Source organism: Euprymna scolopes, chromosome 1 (assembly GCF_053919585.1).
Source record: "Euprymna scolopes isolate OS-2025 chromosome 1, ASM5391958v1, whole genome shotgun sequence".
Classification (NCBI taxonomy): domain Eukaryota; kingdom Metazoa; phylum Mollusca; class Cephalopoda; order Sepiida; family Sepiolidae; genus Euprymna; species Euprymna scolopes.
In genome coordinates, this window is record NC_136482.1 from 9,472,837 (window position 1) to 9,497,557 (window position 24,721).

Consider the following 24,721-nt stretch of genomic DNA (forward strand, 5'->3'; position numbering starts at 1 on the left):
TACATTGAAGGCATTGCCAGGGCCGCTGCAAGAAAGGTGGGCTCTCTCTACCGTGCTAGACAACTACTAACACCCGAAAGTATCCTGTACCTCTATAAGGCCACCATTCGCCCATGTATGGAGTATTGTCATATATGGGCTGGTGCATCTGCTACTAGTCTCTCGCTCCTTGACAAGGTTCAAAAGAGAGTCGCAAACCTGATAGGCCCTGAACTGGCATCTAAGCTTCAGCCTCTGTTCCATCGATGAAATGTTGCATCCCTCTGCCTTTTCTACAAGTATTTTAGTGGTGAATGCTCTGACGAACTGCAATTACTTGCGCCCCCACGACGTGAGCACCTTCGACAAACCCGACAGGCTGCTAAATCCCACCTCCACACTGTAGAGATCCCTAGATGTAAAAGATCTTTTTACTTCAATAGTTTCTTCCCCAGAACCGCTAGACTCTGGAATTCCATTCCAGATCCCTGCTTCCCCAACAGTACTGACGTGCAGAAGTTCAAGTGTAACGTGAACCGACATCTTGCTGCCCAAAACCCTACATAGTACCCCAGTAGTTGTTGCCCCTGATAGTAGCCCCTACACCAAAGTGGCAATTTGCATTGTTTGGGGTGAAAATGTAAGAAAAAAAAAATAAAAAATAAGCGCAAAACCGTAGTCACGTAGTTAATTTTCAGAAGTCTGTCTCGTCACAACCCGGGTATTCTTGCCGGGGTTTCTTCTTTGAAGGAGGCTCATCAAAATTCCATTTTCAGCGCCGGGAAATGAACCATGTTCACTCTCCACGTCTGCAGAATTTCAAAAGAGGAAGAAGTATGCGCTGGGCTTGTGACGTCATCACAGAGCTAGCGTTTCCAGGGAGTTTTGTACAAATCCAAAATATACGAAACTAAAAATCATAAAGGATACAAAATACAAAAAATCATATATCAGAACCAGATAAAAAATAATAAATGTAAGCAGGGAGGAATGCACCATTATTGGTACAAAAAAATTCCAACAATAGGAACTTCAAATACTGATTTTAATGAAATTTAAGCCATACGTATAAGACACTAATTCAGAGAGTTTTTTAGCATTTCATCTGATGATGATGTGAAACAGTAAGAGAGTAAAACAAAGATGGTGATATGATGTTTTGAACATAATGAAAAAGTAATTTGTAGTGTTCTTCAATCTCGAGCAATGTTAGGTGTTCCTGCTAGTGTGTGTGTGTGTGTGTGTGCTTTTTTTTTTATATAAATGTAACAGTTACATATAAATAATGTAATGTTCACATAAATTAGGAAGTGCATATTTTCTGTTCGGGAGCAGGAGCATATATATATATTTTTTTTTTGTTCCACAAATTTTATTGGCAACACCTGGTAGATTTTTTAAATTTAATATTTCAAAATAAATAAAAAACTAAACTGCAAAAAAAAATCAGCTGTTGCCCCCCCCCCGTAACATATTGAAAACTATTGATATATTTGATTTTTTTTTTCAAAACTATGTCCATTAAAGATTTTATTGATGAACTATGTCGTATAAATCAAATTCTGCCAATACCAATTTGTGTTGCTTCCTTACCCATAGTTACGTGTACGCAATAATGACTGGAAACAGCATTAATTGTTTACTTTTTTTGTGTTTCATTTTACTACACTCGAAGTTCTTAAAAATGAAAAGGCTCCCTTCCTGAGGCTAACGCGTGATCTCCATACGCGATACATAGATATTCGAATATTACATTAAAATTATCCTTTACCTTTCAAATATTGAGCTAATAAAGAAGTTGAGAACATAATTTTGCTTTCCCCAAGTAACCATTTAAATATGTTATAGTATATCTTTATTTTTGGTCACTTGGTCTTACTAGATCCCAGGACAAGAATTCATCTAGTCTAGTGGGATATCCAGCTTCGTGCTGTTACTTCAAGCTACATCACTTGGAGAAGGTGTACCATTCCTCGTAAAAGCCAGTGTGGGTTGGTCATACCAAGTAGATCTTATTTAGGATGCAAATACGAAATGTGATTTTGAATATTTAGTCAAGGTTTTCATATAGGGAAAAGTATCCTCATGCCAGGTTGTTCTGACAAACCTCTGTACAGAGAGACCATAGACACTCGAGGACAGTGTCTAGTAGGCATTCATATTCTCTCACTACTTCACTGAAATCCATACAATAACATGAGAAGCACATGTGTAGCTCGTGGTCTGCTAATGATTTTTAAGCCATTAGACCTAGGAATATGAAATTTCATGGGAATAATTCTCAAACTATACAGATTGTTGTATTGTGGAGTCACTGCACAAAGTTTATATTATTTAGTTATCTGATACTAAAGAAAACTCCCAAACCATTGTGTGGTGGGTATATATATATACATATATATATATATATATATATATATATATATATAAAAATGTAACTGTTGGTTTGTTCGGAATTAATTGTCTAAAAAAAACCACTGGACGGATGGCTTCCACGTTTTGGTATAATATGTTTACTATATCCATGTGTGTTTTTATATATTTCTTTTTAATTATAACATTATACTTAATTTTTCTATGATAAATAGGTGGATTTCTTTGTACCGAGAGGCCATTTTTTTTATTTAGGGACAATTATTTATTACCGTTTATTGTCACGTGACCAGTGTTTCCAATTTAGCGGTTTTCCTGCTAGATCTGGAGATTTCGTTTACAATCTAGCGGGAAATTCTAGAAAATCTGGAGGTATTTGGCACCTACACACCCGCATTAGATTATTAAAAAATAAAGAAAAGCGCTTGAAAATACTTTAAAACATAAAATAAACTCATTCATGTAAGTAAAAAAAAAGTAGCATTTATTGCCTTTGGTAACAATTATTTATTGATTATTTGTTTTGGTTTTCACCTTTTTTTCGACTAACCATTCTTAAATCTCACTATAAAATCGATTTTTCCAAGTACATTTTAGGTGGGGTGGGGGGCATTCCAACCTCCGAAGTTTAGTTTAAAATACGATCTAAAAGTGTAAAAAGCAAGAAACAACAGCAAAAAAAAAAAAGTTGTCAAAAAACAAATATATAACAAATAAATGTTATCAAAGGCAAGATAAGTTACTTTTCTGCCAAACTGGATATATTTTTCGTGTTTTTATTCAATGTAACATATTTATTCAGCTTGAAAAACATACAGTGTTTACCGATGTATTCGAAAATTCAAGATGGCGTCTTACATCCTCTTTAACACCGTAAGTATGGAAAAAGGTGTTATAAATAAAAAAACTATACAAAATACTATTAAAAACCCGCCGAATATATGTCAACCTATGTCACAGTAACATGTATTGAGCGAGTTTTTAACAGTATTTTATCCGTTTTTTTATTTATAACATCTTTTCTCAAACTTACCGTGTTAAAGAGAGAATCAGACTCCATCTTGAATGTTCCAATACATCGGTAAACACTGTATGGTTTTCGAGCTGAATAAACATGTTACATTGAATAAAAACACGAAAAATATATCCAGTTTGGTAGAAAAGTAACTTATCTTGCCTTTGATAACATTTATTTGTTATATATTTGTTTTTTGACAACTTTTTCGAATCTATGTGTACAGTAATACAAACCCATAGTGAGAAAACACGGAACATTTTGGAGTTTTTTTTTGGGGGGGGGGGAATTAGCGATTTTTGAAAATTTCAGACGATAAGTTAAAAATCTAGCGATTTTCTGGACATTTCTTTCTCCTGATCTCGCGTTTTTTTTTTAAATCTCAGTTGACAACATTGCATCACTAAAAACACACTACAGGCTTAATGTAAACAGAATGTGTTTACAATATCGGTAAATTTTCAATGGGTTTAATTACATGATTATTGATAATGTAACCATGTGATTGAACTTTAATTTAAATTAACCACACGTGGTCGCAAAATGAATGCCGACGCTCAAAGTGTATACACATTTTGACTCCTCCCTTTACTTAAAAATTCACCAAAAATCAGGAAATTAACGAATTTTAATGAAAATTGCAGTATTTTTCAAATAATGATCGCAGAATATAATGAACTAATTATTTTTACTTAACTCTTAGTGAAAATGTTTTATTTTGTTTAAACAAAAACTACCTTTACTAAAGTTATGGTTTTCAGTAGTAAATAAAAAACGCAAGAATTTATTTTTTGCTTTTTTTAAAGCATCGTAATTTGTAACAATAAAAAATAATTTTTACAGCAACATTACGAAAAAAGCCCCTAAAGTCCGTATTAATGAATTCAATATAACTCGAAGAAAAATGAATTTCTCAGATACTATTCAAAAAATTAAAGATTCAATTAGATTCCTATTTCAGTCACCTAAATTATTTAAGGTGAAATGAGTTTAGGAATTTATAGCCAAACCTAAATATTTTTTTTTGGTAAATATCCAGATATGCTACTACAGAACACCGACCACTCTAATTTGTTTAGGGGAGGGGGATGTGATGTTGGGGCGCGCGCCAACATCACATCCCCCCCCCCCCGCTCGCGCCCCCAATGTACAAAGTAAAATCTTCGGAAAATGTTAAAAAATGGTGTTCTAATTGGTAAATGTCGGTGCGTTACTTACGGAAAATTTGAAAATTCGATGTTCCAGGTAAAAAAAAAAAAACAGATAAATTACCCCCCCCCCACTACTCCAACTTGGTGTGCTTTCCTTTTCTTATTTTATTTCTTTTTCAGCTAATTTTAAATTTTCCACCCAAAAAGCGCTATAATGTATTTTTGAAAATTAGAAAATTCTATGTCCTGGAAAAAGAAAATCCCCTCCCCCCAACGTAGTTTGCTTGGTGAAGCCGTCGTTTATGCTACAGCATGCATGCGCTTAGCATAAACTGAAGCTGCAAAATGGTGGAAAGAAGTTCGTGGGTTCAGGGGTAAATACCATGCAAACGGTAAATTTGCCCCAAGTTTGACTATCAGATTCGTTGTCAGCGACCCCAATTACCTATTAAAAAACAAATTAGAGTGGTCGGTGTTCTGTAGTAGCGTATCTGGATACTTACCTTTTCTTTTTCTTGCTTAAAAAAAATAGCATTAATACAGTAAATTAGGTAAACTGACTTTTTCGTTTAAAAATGGAATTATTTCCCTTTCGTTATTAACTTTTTTATTTTTTTATTTTTTTTTTTAATAAATATTTTGTGGGGTTTGTATTACTGTACACATAGATTCGAAAAAGTTGTCCAAAAAGAAATATATAACAAATGTTATCAAAGGCAAGATAAGTTACTTTTCTACCAAACTGGATATATTTTTCGTGTTTTTATTCAATGTAACATGTTTATTCAGCTCGGAAAACATACAGTGTTTACCGATGTATTCGAAAATTCAAGATGGCGTCTCACACCCTCTTTAACACCGTAAGTATGGAAAAAGGTGTTATAAATAAAAAACTATACAAAATACTATTAAAAACCCGCCGAATATATGTCAACCTATGTCACGGTAACATATATTGAGCGAGTTTTTAACAGTATTTTATCCGGTTTTTTATTTATAACATCTTTTCCCACACTTACCGTGTTAAAGAGAGAATCAGACGCCATCTTGAATGTTCGAATACATCGGTAAACACTGTATGTTTTTCGAGCTGAATAAATATGTTACATTGAATAAAAACACGAAAAATATATCCAGTTTGGTAGAAAAGTAACTTATCTAGATGGCGTCTGATTCTCTCTTTAACACGGTAAGTGTGGGAAAAGATGTTATAAATAAAAAACCGGATAAAATACTGTTAAAAACTCGCTCAATATATGTTACCGTGACATAGGTTGACATATATTCGGCGGGTTTTTAATAGTATTTTGTATAGTTTTTTATTTATAACACCTTTTTCCGTACTTACGGTGTTAAAGAGGGTGTGAGACGCCATCTTGAATTTTCGAATACATCGGTAAACACTGTATGTTTTTCGAGCTGAATAAATATGTTACATTGAATAAAAACACAAAAAATATATCCAGTTTGGCAGAAAAGTAACTTATCTTGCCTTTGATAACATTTATTTGTTATATATTTGTTTTTTGACAACTTTTTCGAATCTATGTGTACAGTAATACAAACACCCATTTTGTGTTTTATATACATAAAGTACAATTGTTGAATGTTACTGTTTTGATTATATTCGTTTGGGGGGGGGCACAATTAAAAAATTAAGAAAGATTAAAATGAAGCGAAATTTAAGTTTCCGTTCCATTTTTACAACAACCGTAAAACAGTGCATACTCAGCAAGTTTTACCGTAATTTATAAGCATATTGAAACACTAAATCAACATTTTATTTATTTTTTTGCATAATTAATGATGGAAGTATTTTTCTGTTTATTTTCTTAACATCTGTTAAAAAAAATAAATAATTTGTACATTCTCTTGAAAAAAAGAATCAAACTTTTCTCTCTACTTTCACATGTGTTCCATTTTAACAAACTGAGCCACAGCAACGCGTGGCCGGGTACAGCTAGTATATATATATATTTGTGTGTGTAAATGGGGGAGTTAAAGAAAGAGAATAAAATCAATTCTTTAAGGGAAGAATTATCGAGATAAATTGTTTTGGAGCTTATTTAGGAGTCAATAAAGAGAGAAAATGAAGGTATAAAACCTATATAGTAACACATATATTGATTTATTCATTTATTTAATAAGGGTATACATCAATTAGGGGTGTTAGGTAAGTGAAAACTCTTTATACCATGGTATTTCGAAGCCTAATGCTTCTCATCGGAAGAGTAGAGAAGATGCTAGGTAACATAAAAGGGATGTGACGTCTAGCCATAGTTTCATTTGATGCGAAATAAATTATTGAGACTGTTTGAGGGGACTATATTTATCTCTGAGATAAAGGAGGAGTGTAATGTGTAATATATATTGCAGATAGGTATATAACATATCTGTCATAGTGGGTTTAATGTATGTAAACACTATGTGTGTTTACACTCTCAGGGAGAATATAGGGTTAGTTACTTGAAAGTAGTTGCTTGAAAGTTACTTGAAAGTAGTTGCTTATTTAAACCTGTTTAGATGTATTGTAGCTATGGAGGGGCTTACATGAGATAGGGGATTCATGCTATGTCGGTATATTTTTTAGAAGAGGTATCTGAGATTATAACAGTACTTAAGAGAGATATAAATTATTAGGAGTAATAGTATGATAATTAATGTAAGGAGATGAATTATACGGGATGCAGTGTACCAAGATTTTGATTGAGTAAGATGGAGGATAACCAGATGGTAGAATATGAGGATAAAAATACCAAGGGGTATGGGGTGGATAGTTGATAATAATAAGAATTATAGAATAATAATAAATAGTAATATTTCTAAGAGATACATACTTATTGAATATAGGTGAATAAAAAAATTAAAAATAGGAGAATAAAGTGGATTAAATGAACTTAAATGTAGATTCAAGAATGGTGATTTACAAAGATGCTTATATAGGGACAATGCTCTATTAGTAACGTGAGCAAGAACCAGGCTATATAATAGTACTATTATTAAATTAAAAGAATTCTTTAGCCGCTATGGTCTTAGCATAACAATAGAAAAAGAAAATAATATACCTCAAACTTCCTAGACGTAACTTCAAACCTAAATAAAGGATCATACTACCCTTACCATAAGCCCAATCTACGATTACACTATGTCCATAAATTCTCTAACCACCCCAGATCTGTCATTAAAGTAATCCCAGTATCAGTTTCCAACCGAATCTCCAACCTTTCTACTAACTATAATATATTCAATGAAAATTCCAACTTTTACAACAACACACTAGCTAACTCAGGATATAATGACAAAATAAAGTATAATGCAAATAATGGTAAAAATCATCACCCAAAGCATAGTTACCCATAACATCAACACCCAAAAGCATAGTTACCCATAACAGCAACACCCAAAAGCATAGTTACCCATAACATCAGCACCCAAAAGCATAGTTACCCATAACATGACCAAATGTAAATGTAGGCAGAAGAATGCAACAAAATCTATTCATAAAAATCATAAGCAAAATAAACCTGCAAAAAATAACTTAGAAAAAGAGCAAATACCCCCCCCCCCAAAAAAAAAAGAATTAGAAGAAAGAACAACATTTGGTTCAATCTACCTCCTAAAGAATCCTTCAAAATAATAGAAAACCCATTTAAACACCCTCACAAATATAGCACTATTCTACATAAAAATTCCATCGAAATTTCCTTCTCCACTATGCCTAACATAGCACAAACAATCATAAATTCTAATGTCGTCATATACTCATATACAGTGACAGAATTACCCCTCACGACAGCAGACGTAAAAAAAGTAAAAATAAATTTGTACATTTTTTTTTACTACTGAAAAACCATAACTTTAGAAAAAGTATTTTTTGTTTCAACAAAATAATACATTTCCACTAAGATTTAAATAAAAATAATAGGTTTATTATATTCCGTGATCATTATTTTCATTAAAATTGGTTAATTTTTTGATTTAAAAAAAAAAATTTTTTTAAGTAAAGGGAGGAGTCACAATATGTCTACATTTTCATCATTGGCATTCATTTTGCACATACCTAATTATTATTTTCATTATTGGTTCACAAGGAACTTCCACAGAGGTCATCAAAAATCTTTCCTTGAAAACAGCCTGTAGTGTTCCGTGAAAGCTGAGTGACAACAAGTCTCCACAGATTTCCACCTCTTGCGACAATATTTACAAATAAATTTGTATTATTGCAACAGCCGCCCGCCATTGATTTCTCATTGGCAGCGGCGATTGGCCTTCACTAGAATTTGAGTAGCAATAACCCTCTTCAAGGTCCCAGTTCTCTTCGCACCCATCCAGCGGAGGTCTGGTCAGTGCTCTCTCTTCGGTCTTTCCTTCCTCCTTGACTCTACTTGGCTATTCGGTCTCACTCTATTTTTTTTGGGGGGGGGCAGTGATGTGGTAATGGGGAGATGGGGGAGTTAGAGAACTTATAGATATGTGGCTTCAATGATCTTGGTTCCATGTAGCGCTTCATGTTTTACCTCTGCAGCAGTTTGTTTGGCCCGTACTTGTGGCTCGTGTGTTAGTCTCCACATTCAAGGGTTTTCCTTAGTATTTCAGCTGTTTTTATTATTGTTGTTTGGTGTATTTTTCCAATCCTTCCTCTGATTTCAATTTCTTTCATTCTTTTTTCAAGGTTTTTGGGATTGTTCCTAGTGCTCGTACTACTTGTCTGTGTGTTCGAAGTGCAGTTGTTTGCATAATTCCCAGTTTACTGCCCTTCCCACTTTTTTTTTCTTTTTTTTTTTACATGGAGTTCACCACTTATCAACGCCCACTGGCCACCCAGGGATAAGCGTTATTGTGTGTACAGTAATCAAAGGGATAGTGTAGCAATAGTATTGGAGAATTGGTAAGGTGTCATTACTTAGGGGGAGCGGTTCATCAGGAATTTGTTTGTGTTGGACTTGAAGACATCCAGGTTGAAGTCGGGAGGGAAACAGGCAAGTGGAACAGAGTTCCACAGGCATGCAGTTCTAAGAAAGAAGCTTTGTTCATGGTATCTACGTTTTGATTTAGGCACAGATAAGGAGTGGGGAAAATTATTGACAGTGGTTTCAGCTAGTCGGGTGTTTTTGGAAAAAGATTGGCGAGGGGGGACCAGAGAATGGAGCTCAGACGAGCACCTGCTATGGAAATAACGATAGAACAATGACAGGCTTGCTACATCTCTTCTGTGGGAGAGAGGTTGCAGGGTAGAGAAAAGGGCATCCCCCACCAAGCCACGAAGTTTATTTTGTACTTTGTCAAGGCAGGATAGGCTGTTTTTAGCAGCTCCCGCCCAGATGTGGCAGCAGTACTCCATCTTTGGATGTACTTGGCTCTTATATAGATAGAGAATTGCATCATTAGTGAGATATCTTCTGGAGCGATAGAAGGATCCCACCATTTTCCCAGCGATCTTGGCCACAGACTTGATGTATGTGTTCCATTTAAGATCAGGTGTAAAGGTCAAACCCAGGAGCTTATACAAACCTAGAGCTTTGTCATTTACGGCCTTTGATGTGTTGCCATAGATGGTCATGTCATCAGCATAGATGTCAACAAAAGATTTTAGTATGTGTTTTGGGAGATCATTGATGTATATCAGGAAGAGAGTTGGGCCCAGTATGGACCCCTGAGGGACTCCAGCATTAATACTGTGGGCCTCTGATTTCTGCCCATCAACCACTACTCTTATGAGCCTATCTGAGAGAAATGACTTAATGCTGGTGTCCCTCAAGTGTCCATCCTGGGCCCAAGTCTCTTCCTGATCTACATCAATGATCTCTCAAAACACTTACTTAAATCATTCGTTGATATCTATGCTGATGACACGACCATCTATGGCAACACATTAAAGGCCGTAAATGACAAAGCTCTCTCTGATTCTCTCTCCTTTGATTTTGAGCGCGTGGTACAATGGGGAAGAAGTGGCCGGGTACTTTTAATGCATCTAAAACCAAGCTTCTATCTTTACATCATCAATGCTCTGATCCCCATCTGGCATCAATTGAAATGGATGGCTCTCGTCTTGGGGAGGCTCCATGTTTTGACAAGCTTCTGTGATTGACCTTTACTCCTGATCTGAAATGGAACACGTACATCAAGTCTGTTGCCAAGGTCGCTGGAAAAATGGTGGGTCCTTCTATCGCTCCAATAGATATCTCACTGCTGATGCAATTCTCTATCTATATAAAAGCCAAGTACATCCAAGGATGGAGTACTGCTGCTATATCTGGGCAGGAGCTGCTAAAAACAGCCTATCCTGCCTTGACAGAGTACAAAATAGACTTCGTAGCCTAATGGGGGGATGCCTTTTTCTCTTCCCTGGAACCTTTCTCCCACAGAAGGGTTGTTGCGAGCCTGTCGTTGTTTTATCATTATTTCCATGGCAAGTGCTCGTCTGAGCTCCAATCTCTGGTCCCCAATCTTTCACGAAAAACACCCGTCTAACTGAAACCACTGTCAGTAATTTTCCCCACTCTTTATCTGTGCCTAAATCAAAACGTAGATTCCATGAACAAAGCTTCTTTCTTAGAAGTGCATGCCTGTGGAACTCTCCTCTGTTTGCCTGTTTCCCACCTGACTACAACTTGGATGTCTTCAAGTCCAACATAAACAAGTTTCCTAATAAACCACCCCCTTAAGTAATGACACTTTATCAAATTTCCATTATTAACGATTACTACGATATTGTCCCATTGATTACTATACACGCAATAACCCTTAACCCTGAGTGGCCTCCGGGCCTTGATAAGTGGTGACTTCCATGTAAAAAAAAACAAAAACATCCTGGCTGAAGATCCAGTCATGTTTATTAGTGTCTCTAGTTCTTTTTCAATCTTTGCAAAAAGTTTCAGGTCGTCGATGTGGTTCAATTTTTCGTCTGTATTAGAGAACTTGTATCCAGCTTGGCACTTTTTCAGTATATTGTTCAGGGGCATCATGGCTGTGATGAACAGCAATGGTGATAATGAATCTCCCTGGAAGATGCCTCTTTGTATGTTAATTTCTGTTATGCATTGTCCATCAGCTGTCAATTCCAGTCTCTATGTTCTCATTGCATTTTCTGTCATGTTGATGATCTTGCTTGGTATTTTATTCATTTTTAAGCGTTCTCTTATCCCTGTTTGCAGGATCCTGCTGTACGCCTTTTTTTAGTCGATCCATGCCATGGCTAAATTTCTTTCTCCTTTTTACCTCCTTTAGGATCTTTTGGTCTATGTATAGCAGATCACATGTTCCTCTTTTTTCCCTTCTGGCATTCTTTCTGTTCCTCAGGGAGATGTCCATGATTACTTAGGGAGTAGTAGATTTGTTCCCTCAGTTGTGGTATTAGTATTTTCCACATAGTGGGTAAGAACGTGATAGGCCTATAGTTGTTGAGGGCGGTTCCTTTCTTTGTGTCCTTCTGTATCGGTGTGGTTCTGCCTTTTGTTGTCCAATCTGGCATCATGTTTATTATTATTATTATTCCTGACTGCTGGAAAACGGCTTCTGTGGTACCAGTTTTCAAAAATTTTGGTGAAAGAACTAGCTTATTAAATTATTGCCCCATTAGCCTCCTCTCATTTTTTGCCAAAATATTTGAGTCCATAATTAATCAAGCTCTAGTCCATCACCTTAAAGTTGCTAAACTTCTGATCAACAATCAATATGGATTTATGCAAGCCCTTTCCACAGCATATATCCTAACTGTAATTTCTGAACGTATCTACTGTTCACTGGACAAAGCAGGGGAGAGTAGAGTGATAACTCTTGATATATCTAAGGCTTTGACAGGGTTTGGCACTATGGTCTCCTAAGGAAAATCAGATCATATGGTATCACTGGAAGAATACATAATGTAATTAAATCCTTAAGTAAGAGAAGAATCCAGGTTGTCCTCGATGGTCATACATCTAAACAATATGATATGAATGCGGGAGTACCTCAAGAGTCTCTCCTTGCACCTTTATTATTCCTCATATTCATAAATGACCTTCCTGATAAAATTGCTTCTGAGATGGGTATTTTGCTGATGACACCATACTATACAACAGGCACGAGGGGAAAACAAATGAATACCTATTCAAGGAAATGGCAGAAACACTAGAGGAAGACCTCCAATCTGTAGTGGAATGGGGACAAAAATTGATGGTCACATTCAATGCTGTCAAGACTAAGCTTGTTTCCATCAATAATTACAAGAAACCTTCTCTACCACCAATAGCAATGGCCAACACATTACCTAAAAGTACTTTTTTAAAACTCCTTGGCCTAACGTTCACAGGGAACATGAACTGGAATAAATACATTGAGAGCATTGCTAAGAAGAAGGTGGGATCTCTCTACCATGCTAGAAAGCTACTTACACCTGAAAGTATTGTGTATTTCTATAGGGCCACCATTCGCCCATGTATGGAGTACTGCTGTCACATTTGGGCTACTGCATCTGCTGCTTGTCTCTCGCTCCTGGACAGGGTTCAAAAGAGAGTCGCCAACCTGATAGGTCCTGAACTGTCATCTAGGCTATAGGTATTTGAACATTTTTAAAAAGCGTCAAATCTTTAATTGAATGTTTGGAAATTTTAACTGACTGAAAAATGGGCTATTTCATCATTTTCAATGACAATAAAAATATAGGAGTATGAAACATTCGTTGATCATCATTCAATCCCGGGCAACATCAGGGTCACTCTGCTAGTATTATTATATTTGTGATGGAGATTCTAGTCTCAGGATGGGTAACATATATATAAAGATATTAAAATATTTTCAAGTGTAAGTATTGCAAAAATGTCACCATTTATGTGATACATCTTCCATTTGCTCGGTGCCGAGATTTCATGGTATAGTAGTAAGGACTGTGGACTTCAGTCATTAGGGTTGCAGTTTTGAGTCTTGCTGAATTGGGCGACACTGGTAAGCCATAAACCGTTGAAACACGTATCTAATATATATTTTGCTACGACATATTTACTTCATTATTATTACTACTAATACTATTATTATTATTATAATGTTACTCACTAGGGATTCTCAGAAAGGCCATCATCAGTGATTACTCACTCACAACAACAACTGTTCCCTTGAGTCTGTGAGAACATGTCTCCTCAAATTTCCAGTACTGTCCACTTTTTCTAAAAACCTTTGCAAATGAATTTGCATCATCACAAGCGTTTGTAGCTCATGTTGATTAATTTCTGCATGTGAGGTTTTTTCTTAAGATTTCAGTCATTTTTATTATTGCTATCCATTGTATCTTTTCAGCCTTCCTTTTGATTCCAATTTCTCCTATTCTTTTTATTAAAGTATTTTTGCTTGGATAAGTTTATCCGTCTGTATCTTCATGCCCCATAGAATTTTATAATTTTTCTTTTTTAAGTACTGCTAACAGTTTTTACCATTTGTCTGGGTGTTTAGGATGCATTTATTTGCATAGTTCCTAATGTACTTCCTTCCCCATTCGATTTTGTCTATTCTTGCATTCTTTTCCATTATTATCTTAACAATTGTTAGAACTAATGCAATTGATGCACATGTTTCTTTTTATTTCTTGTAAAAAATTTGAAATGCTTGTAAAATGAGTAAAAGATGTTAACTTCACTGAACCTTAGTAAAATTTAGTAAAACCTTAGTAAGAGGCACTAAAGAGACATATTGAAATTCACACACACACACATATATATAAGTAAATTAAAAAGATCCATATTGTCTCTGAAACTGCGAAACCATTATTGACCTTGAATTCTGCAAACTGTAAGAATAATGTAAAACTATTTATCTCTAATTTATCCCTATTCAGCCTAAACACACACACACACACACATATATATATTTGCAAAAATCAAGACAACAAAATATAAAATAAGAACACATAACTATATTTCCTTATGTGTTACAATTGTTTCGTAACCATTTGGACAATTTTAAACATTATATGATTTAAAATTATTCCGAAAATACCTACTCTTCAGACACTTAAATACATTTGCCATATTTATATGAATATATTCATAATCCCTATTTTAAGGGATCAAGCAGCTGGACTCACCTTGTTTCTCATCCTTTTATTTTATTTCTTTATTTCTATCCCACTTTCATATTTCTTATTTTTAGATGATATTTCTACAATTTTCTATTTTTCTATTTATTGAATCTATTAATGTTTTTTTACTTTTTATAATTTTTTCCTCTAATTTATTTATTAAATTGATTTGCTCCCCAAATCCTAAACTACACCTTCTAAACTTGAGTCTCTATTTTTCAATTTGCCTTAGTTTCGTATAAATATTATTGATATGTCATGATATACAGTGATGATCATATTTATTGGCACGGTAAAATAAAAGTTAAATTTTGTCTAATAAATTCTAAAAAAGGGATTAAATTAAAGAAAATAACAAAGTATATTATGTATTTTTAACTGGCCTTTCCGATGCAGCAATCGGATTTTAGAAAAAATAAATAACAAAGGAACAACAAACATAATTGCAAAAAACCCTTGTTCAAAATTATTGGCACGGCTTTGTTTTTCTTTTAGTATCAGTATAATATCAATCAATTTCCGGTTTACGTGCTTTCTGAACTTTTTTATAGCCATATTATGCTTGTTTAACGCTAATTCAGTGAATATTTTTTTTCAGATAATTTTTAGATAGCGATTTATTTAAACTATTATAAGTGACTAAATTATAATTTTCAATCGCCATGGTTAAAACTAAGGAACACAGCGAAGACGTCAGGAAGCTTGTTGTAGCATGCCATACCAATGGGGAGGGCTATGATAAGATTTCAAAGAAGCTAAACCTTCCCAAATCCACTGTTAGAGCCATAATAAACAAGTTCAAATCGCAAGGCCACGTTATGAGTTTAGAGGGTAGAGGGAGAAAAAGGATTCTTTCCCCAAGAGATGAACGGAAAATTGTTCGACAAGTAAAACAAAACCCAAAGATCTCTGTTGGGGAGATTGTTGATGAACAGAGCACCTCTGGAGTGAATGTATCTCGACATACAGTTGGTAGAGTTTTGAAGAGAGCTGGTTTAAAAGCATGTCGTCCGAGAAAGGCTCCCTTATTGAAGCCTATGCACCTGAAAGCAAGGCTAGCCTTTGCAAAACGTCATATTGATAAAGATGTTGCATTCTGGAAACGTGTTCTATGGACTGACGAAACGAAAATAGAGTTATTTGGCCATAATAAAGTGTCTTATATTTACAGAAAATCTGGCGAAGCTTTCCTGCCTAAGAACACCATACCCACAGTGAAGCATGGTGGAGGCAGTTTGATGTTTTGGGGATCCTTTGCTGGCTCTGGACCAGGGCGACTTGTTAAGGTCACAGGTAGCATAAAAAAGGAAGATTATGTTAAAATATTGGATGAAAACCTGAAAGACTCTGCTAAAGAGCTCTCACTTGGTCGTCGTTGGTGGTTCATGCAAGATAATGACCCAAAGCATTCGGCTAAACTGACTAAGAAATGGCTTGAGGACAATCATATTAATGTTTTGGAGTGGCCATCACAAAGCCCAGACCTTAATCCAATTGAAAATTTATGGAGAACATTAAAATTGAGGGTAATGCAAAGGAAGCCTAAGAATCTTATTCAATTGGAGGATTATTGTCAGGAAGAGTGGGCTAAAATTACTACTGAAGAGTGCAACAACTTGGTTGTAAACTATGAAAAGCGACTGAGGAAGGTAATCAAGGCTAAAGGCTATACAATTGATTATTAAATAAATCGTGCCAATAATTTTGAACAAGGGTTTTTTGCAATTATGTTTGTTGTTCCTTTGTTATTTATTTTTTCTAAAATCCGATTGCTGCATCGGAAAGGCCAGTTAAAAATACATAATATACTTTGTTATTTTCTTTAATTTAATCCCTTTTTTAGAATTTATTAGACAAAATTTAACTTTTATTTTACCGTGCCAATAAATATGATCATCACTGTATTTGTTTATCCTTTTCTTTTACATGCTAGGTTTTTAAGAAAAACGATTATTAAAAGGTTTATTTAAATAATTTTTAATTAATATTTATCTTCACCTCATATTGTTTATGTAATTAATTTAAATGTTAAATCTATCATTTCAAGTCTTATTTTAATATAAACATGTTATCTTTGTTTTATAAATTTTACTATTCCTGTATCATTCAGTATATTGAGACAGTGTAGGGGACATAACTCGATTTTGCCCATATTTATCGATTCATAATTTTATCGAAATTCCTTCATATTTTTAATTCACTATTTTGATTTTTGTCTTTATTAATCTCCTATGCTCAATTTTAAACTTGTCGTTCTCACATTGTTCTCTTTATAGCAATCTTGATTATATTTCTTACTTAGTTTACTTCAAAACTTATATTCTGATTTAGTCTCTTTTAATCCATTATAATCTTTTCATCTCAATATTCTGCAATTACTTGATATTTGATTTCTTTTTTGTTCTATTGAAATGTTTTCGGTGTTAGTTTATTACCAATAACAATTATTAAATGTAATTCTATTTCCCTTATTTAATTTTTATATTTAGTTTCGTTTCTTTAGGTTAACAACCTGTTAATTTATTGCACCATTCTAAAATCCTTGTATTAAGTTTAAAATTCTCTTTCTACACTTACATTTAACTGACAACATTTTAATTATTAAAATTTTTTTTTGTTATTTACATGTTATTTTAATCAGGTCTTAGAATAAATTCCTATTATCATGCCCATGTAAACAGCTTTGTATAACATCAAACTTTTTGTTTAAAATTTCTTCTTTAGAATTCACGATATGGTATGGCTCAAGTAAGCATAGATTACATCTTTTTGATTTACTAGGTTTATATTTTTTAGCTTTATCCATTAATGACTATTTTAATTCAAATTCTACTTTATTCTTACATAGTTGCCTAACCCAATCCCCTAATGCAGTCGTGTTTCTCTTATTTTTAATATTTATTTTTGTTCTATCCTTATTTCCATTCCAATTTGGTTCCTTCTCTGGTCCAATGTTAAATAATGCAATATGGTTTCGGTACCTGTCCTTAAAATTACATTCAGTTCCTCCTGAGTATATCTTTTTACTATTATCCACCTTAACTTCACATTTGTATACAATATTAGAAATTAAGCAATTGCGTTCCAATAAGCACTCGCTAGGCATTTTGCAGTTACATTTTTTTCTCAATATTTAATTCATCTGGTTCAATCTTACTATTATTCACTATTTTGTTAATTTTACCATTATTTGAACTTATTATAATTTTACTTGAATTTGCAGCGGTTGAGAATGAAAGTTTCATTGTGATCTTTTTAATTATTTTACTTAATTCTGGGAGGAAGTTCTTATGAATTATTTTGTAAAATTCTTTAGGGATATTATTTTGTATCTTTATTAGGAATATGTGAAAAAAAAAATGAACATTCAAGATAAAATAGAAATATATATCACTACTTAACCCACGGCTTATGTTGAAACATCATAAACCTGACTTCCACAATAAACCCAGCATAAGATTAATTGCACCATATGTTTCTGATGTAGGTAATATTATTAAAAAGATATTGGACAGGATTATACCTACTTTAAAATCTAAAATCCAACATAACCTTTGCATTTCTTCTGGTGAAGTTATAGATTGGTTCCAGAAAACATTTAAATACACAAACAGTAAATTCATTATGTTTGATATTGACACATATTATCCATCTATAAGTCCTGAACTTTTGGAAAAAGCAATAAAATTAGTGGAAAATTAAACAGATATAATTAGATTAGAAAATCAAACATGAGTAGATGGGAAGATGGAAGCAGAAGAGAATTTTGATTAAATTTTGGATATATTAAATAATTGCTTTAATTTAGAAATTCATATTAATAAAATAAAAGTTTAAAACTGATTTAAAAAAAAAAAATTTTTTTGAATACACACAAAGTCGTTTTGATTTATATATAGGAATACAAGAGAAATTACTTCAGTTGATTTGTTAAATTTAGGAAATAAATTTCTATTTAATATTAAATTTTGCTTACTATTTTTTTTTTTTTTAAATTTCTAGCAATGTTTGGATTGTTGGTGGATCCTTGTAGCTGGTTTATCTTCAAAATCTTTGTTTGCACCGTGACTCTTGGTCATTGTTTGTTGTTTGAGAATAATTTGGCCTTCAAAAACTTAACAGCAGATTTTTGAAAAGCTGTTGACAGGAACCGAAGAGGGTCACCACTTATTATGGAATCCTCCGACTTGGATATGTTCTTTGGTCCTTACTTAGCTGAACGTCAGTGGGGAACTGTCCGTGAAGATTATTCTCATAATGGAGATTGGTAAGCTATTGTTTTGATTATTTATTTTTTTGGTAACCTCTTCTCTTATTTATTAAATATTCCAGAATTGTCACCATAAGTAATCATTTACTTCCTGCTTTCAAAGTTTTAGCATTTATGTTGGACTGCCACTCTATTTGTCGAAAGTTAAACAAACATTTTTAAACAGAAATGACAAATAAGGTCTTGTCAGTGGCAATGACGTTCTGGTTTGGGGTAACAATTATATATATATATATGTGTGTGTGTGTGTGTGTAATTAACATTGTGTTTTTTTGTTTTTTTTAAATTTTATCAGCATCATATCCGGTTTAATATCTGTTTTACGTGCTGGCATGTGTTGGACAGCTTTTAAAAATCGACTTACAACTAACTTATCTCTGGCCAGGTCTTTATTTATCCTTTTTCTCAAATTCATTCTTATCATATCTTCCCATGTTTTCCTTGGCATTCTCCTGTGAATAGAATCTTTTATTTCAACTATTCTACATGTACTAACTGAAAAACTTGCATACATTCTTTCAATGTGGCCATACCATGGAAGTCTCCTGTTCTGCACACATCTCTCTATATTGAAAAAAAATATCCTACCTTGATAAAGTTCAAAACTGGCTTCGAAGCCTAGTAGGTGATACCCTTTTCTCTTCCGTACAACCTCTTTTCCATAGAAGAGATGTTGCGACCCTGTCTCTGTTCTATCATTATTTTTATGGCAAGTTCTCATCTGCGCTTCAATTTATGGTCTCCTCTATGCCTAACTTAAAAAAAAAATACTTGTTTAGTTACGACTATCAACAATTTCCCCCATTCTATCTGTGCCGAAATCTAAAAGCAAATTCGATGACCAAAGCTTCTTTCCTAGAATTGTCCATCTGTGGAACTCTGTTTCACTGGCTTAATTACAGTATGGTCCTTTTCAAGTCCAATATAAACAAGTTCTTGTTTAGCCATCCCTCTAAATAATTCATTTCTACTTTGTTTCCACCATTATTATTACACCATTGCTTCGGTGACCATCGTACACTCATTAAACTTTATCCCTAATTGGCTTTCAGGCCTTGATAAATGAGGACTCTCTTGTAGACAAAAAAACTCCCTCTCCTTCGCCCTCTTTCTTGTACTCCCACTTCTTTGATCTCTCTCTCATTTTGTCTCCTTTCTCTTCTCTTTCTCACCCTCTCTCTTTCTCTAGTGACACAAAAATTTCTTTTTATTGTTTTTAAAAGATACTCCCTCCTCTACACACATACCATCGCTTAGGCAAACTGATTTCTTCTTTCTTTTCATTTCTTTGGACTTATTTCAGAGATAAATTTGTGTCAGAATCATTAAAATATTAATATTAATCCATTTTTATGAACTTTGCCTATGTTTTATGAATGAAATGTTCATTATTTAAAACTTTGCTTTCAAATTTAGCAAATTTTGTGAAGCGATAATCTTCCATAAATCCTTGATCATTTTTATTTTTCAGCAAATTTCTATAAGCTTATATATCAAATTAAAAAAAAAAAATTTTTTATATACCAAATTTAAAAAAGAATTTTTTTTTATATACCAAATTTTTTTAAAAAATTTTTTATATACCAAAATTTTTTTTAAAATTTTTTATATACCAAATTTAAAAAAATAATTTTTTTTTATATACCAAATTTTTTTTTTTAATTTTTTATATACCAAATTTTAAAAAAAAATTTTTTATATACCAAAATTTTTTTTTTAATTTTTTATATACCAAATTTAAAAAAATAATTTTTATATACCAAATTTTATTTAAAAAATTTTTTTTTTTAATTTTTTATATACCAAATTGTTTTTTTTAATTTTTTATATACCAAATTTTTATTTTTTATATACCAAATTTTATTTAAAAAAATTTTTTTTTCTTTTATATACCAAATTGTTTTTTTTAATTTTTTATATACCAAATGATCTTAATATGTATTTTTTGGATTATTTGGACTACGCTTCTGATCTTGAGTGGTATTTTCACATTTCGTTTGATGTGATCTCTGTAGAAGAGGACCCGTGATATAGTGAATGAAGTATTTGGTAAAATTCACTTGTAAGTTATACTATTCTGGAAGTTAAAGGTTCAATCCCCAGTGCAGGCGACACTCAAAATATAATTGCAAATTACTTATAACTTCTACTCAGTCATTATTGACGAAACAAGAGCATGTTTCGCTTGTAGATTAAATAAAGGATTCTGTTTGGAATTCTGTGCAGATTCCCAAGTTCAACAAAAAGATTCTTGAGTTTGACAAGGTACACCTGAATAAGGTCGGAGGTTACATCAGTCGAAATCTCAAAGTAACACGCTTAAATGAGAACAGTAGTTCGAAGGATCCAAATGATATGAATTGTCAATCCTCATCTCAAAAACTTCAGAAACATGTTATCTAAATATCTTTGCAAAAGTGCTGACATGGATGTGTCTAGCAGATTATAATAATTCTCATGAAAAAACATATACAGCTATAAATCATGTAAACACATCGGTTCCTGTAAGATTAACGAAGTTAAGTAATGTTAAGTCGGGTCAGTATTAAATGGGTGACCATTTGGGAAAAGCAGATGCTAAATGTAACAGAAATCTCTTCAAATTAATCTGCAAAACATATACGGCTTTAGCATAAAATGATTCAATAATGGTTGGCATGCCATAAAACTCAATCAAGAAATCATTTTAAACAAAATAGGAAATGAATGCTTGACCAAATTCAATAACCTGCCAAAGAAAATTCAAATCCCTATGAAAAATTATAGGCAATATACATATTTAGTCATATTTCTATTTACTTGCTTTCTCACACGGTCAAAATTAGATACAAAGTAAGTTTTTAATGTGGAAACAATCCCGCTCTCCAAAAAGGAGTACTTTGGATTGAAACAAAAATAAAAATTGCATATATAAGGAATTCTCCTTCACTGAGTGAAGTTAGAATCCACTAAATGTAGCATCAGAACAGATCCTCCAAACGCCAAGGAAAATATATTTGTCATATTGAGAAAATATATTTCTCATAAATTTTTGGTTCATTTGCATAAGTCTTTGAATGTTCTTTCACAAGTAAGCAATTATTTTTATTGTAAATAATTGAACATGTATTTTTTGTTGTTGTAAATATGAAGTTTTTTTTTCATTAATAGCTTTCTTCCTACAAAGTAAATATTTGATTCTGATTTGTTAGTTTTTGTTGATTATTGCAACATGTTGTTAAGAAGAATAAAATGTCATTCGATTCATCCTTCCGGAAAATATTTTCTTAGAGTTAGAGCCATTTTCGGTAATTGTGCATAAAACCAGACCCTAATCAACAGGTGGCGTCTGCATCTGTCAATTGAAGTATGGAAGCATAAAATGGATACAATTTTCAAATATATTTTATGTTTATTTTTTTCACTGCTTATAATAAAAATATATAAAAATATGTAAACTTTTTTTATCGATTAATTTATTGCAAAAGAGAAAATAAGGAACACAATTTATACTAAAATTAAAATAAAAAAATAAAATAAAGAATTAATTCAAAAGAAAAAATTGTTTGGAGTTTCTGTGTTAAATGTAAATAAACAATTTGTTGCTTCATGGATGTAAAAAAAAATAAAATTTGTTTATTATTTACTAAAAAATAATACTATAATGGATAGGAACATGATTCAATTCATACTGAATATGGACAATAATTAAATAGACAAACAAATTAAAAGAAAGAAAGGACTTGGCCTGCCTTGATAGAGTTCAAAATAGACTTTGTAGCCTCGTAGGAGATGTCCTTTTCTCTTCCTTGCAACCTCTATCTCACAGAAGAGATGTTGCGAGTTTGTCTCTGATGTATCGTTATTTTCATGGAAAGTGTTCGACTGAGCTTCAATCTATGGTCCCCCCTCACCAAACTTTCACAAGAAACACTTGTCTAGCTGTAAACACTATCAATAATTCCCCCTACTCTTTATCTGTGCCTAAACCTAAACGTAGATTCCATGAACAAAGCTTCTTTCTTAGAACTGCACGCCTGTGGAATTGTCTTCCGTTTTCCTGCTTTCCGGCTGACTACAATATGGTTGTCTTCAAGTCTAAAGTAAATAAGTTCTTGATGAGCCGTTCCATATAAGTTATCAAATTTACCAAATTTTCATTACTAATGATTACTATATCGTCCAATTTCTACTGTACACTCTTTAACCCTTATCCTTGAGTGGCCTCTTGGCCTTGATAATGTGGTGATGCCTATGTAAAAAAAATAAAAAAAGATAAGCAATAATTTTCAAAAATTAAAATAACCTTTAATGAAAATGAATGATAAATATTTTTTAATGCAAATGAATGATAAATATTTTTTAATGAAAACGAACAATAAAATCTTTTAATGAAAACGAACAATAAAATCTTTTAATGAAAACGAACAATAAAATCTTTTAATGAAAACGAACAATAAAATCTTTTAATGAAAACGAACAATAAAATCTTTTAATGAAAACGAACAATAAAATCTTTTAATGAAAACGAACAATAAAATCTTTTAATGAAAACGAACAATAAAATCTTTTAATGAAAATGAACAATAAAATCTTTTAATGAAAACAAACCATAAATATTTTGTTAAACGGGTCTATCCGTTTTAGTACTATTTTTAAGTAAATACTAAATAAATTTTAGTTTTTTACACCCATGAAGCAAGAAAATGTTTATTTACATTTAATGCAGAAATACCATGCAATTTTTCCTTTTGAATTAATTCTTGTTTTTATTTTTTATTTCAATTTTTGTATAAATCGTGTTCCTTATTTTCTCTTTTGCAATAAAAAATTAATTGCACACATTTTGTGCTTCCATACTTCAATTGACAGATGCGGACACCACAAGTTACTGGGTCTGACTTTATGCACAATTACTCCATTTTCTAATGTCTGCCATCTTAAAAGAAAGGGGATGTAACTTTGCATTCATATTGAAACTAAAACCAACATTTTTTTTTTGGGGGGGGGGGAATGCTGTATATACAATATAGAGTTAGATCCTTTTTTATTTAAAATGGTGGTCATTTTAAAATAATTCTGACCAGAGAATATTTTCTGGATGGAAATTAAGAAAAGTAAAATATATTGTTGAGCAACAACGGATTGTGACAGCTAGTACAAAATGTTTAATATGTTATTTTCTTTGTCTTTCAGTTGGAAATACTTATCTCATGACAAAGCTCGTTACACTGTCTACTTACATGGAGAGGATGGTCTCTTTGGATGGAGTGATTACAAGGCCAAGCTGTGTGTGTCTTTGGCTCTATGGAATGGCAAGGACAAGATTCTTAAAGAACGCTTGTTTGGCCTCACTGGACCAGAGGTGAAAGGTTTATCTACTAAATGAAGTGTCTTTCGATTTTTCTACTTAAGACTTAGAAAATGTTGGATGTGTCATAGGTGATAAAATAAAAAATTCTAAATTTCAAATTACTCCCAGAAAACGCTAAGTTTCTTCCACTGGAAAAAAAGTTGCATCATTCGATCGCTCCAGAAGATATCTTACTTCAAACAGAATTTTCTACCTGTACGAGAGCCAAATATGTCCTAAAATAGAGTAGTTGCCACATCTGAGGAGGAACTGCTCGCAGCACCCTTTCTTGCCTTGGCAGGGTTCAAAACCGACTTTGAAACAAGTTGTTGTTATGAATAAAATAAGTGACGTCCTTTTCTCTGCAACCTCTTTCTCATAAAAGCAATGTTGCTAGTCTTTCCCTACTCTATTATTATTTTCATGGCAAGCTTCAAACTATGCCCCCTCCTCAAGACTTTTGCAGTAAGCACTCGTCAACAATTTCCCCCACTCTCTATCTGTGGCTAAATCTAAACACAAATTCCATGAACAAAGTTTCTTTCCTAGAACT

The 24,721-nt window shown here is 32.9% G+C and overlaps 1 protein-coding gene across 7 annotated transcripts in view; it reads left to right on the forward strand.

The window, feature by feature from the left end:
* Positions 1-24,721, forward strand: part of LOC145278160 (uncharacterized) — a 228,701-nt gene that overhangs the window by 23,936 nt on the left and 180,044 nt on the right. For 5 of the 7 annotated variants that reach the window (XM_080130508.1, XM_080130471.1, XM_080130591.1 and 2 more), the window contains 2 exons: positions 18,569-18,833; positions 24,012-24,180. In XM_080130508.1, the coding sequence (XP_079986634.1) occupies positions 18,739-18,833; positions 24,012-24,180 (264 nt within the window). In that variant the 5' untranslated portion in view covers positions 18,569-18,738. The remainder of the gene's footprint in view (positions 1-18,568; positions 18,834-24,011; positions 24,181-24,721) is intronic. The other 2 variants (XM_080130662.1, XM_080130670.1) reach the window with 1 other exon arrangement.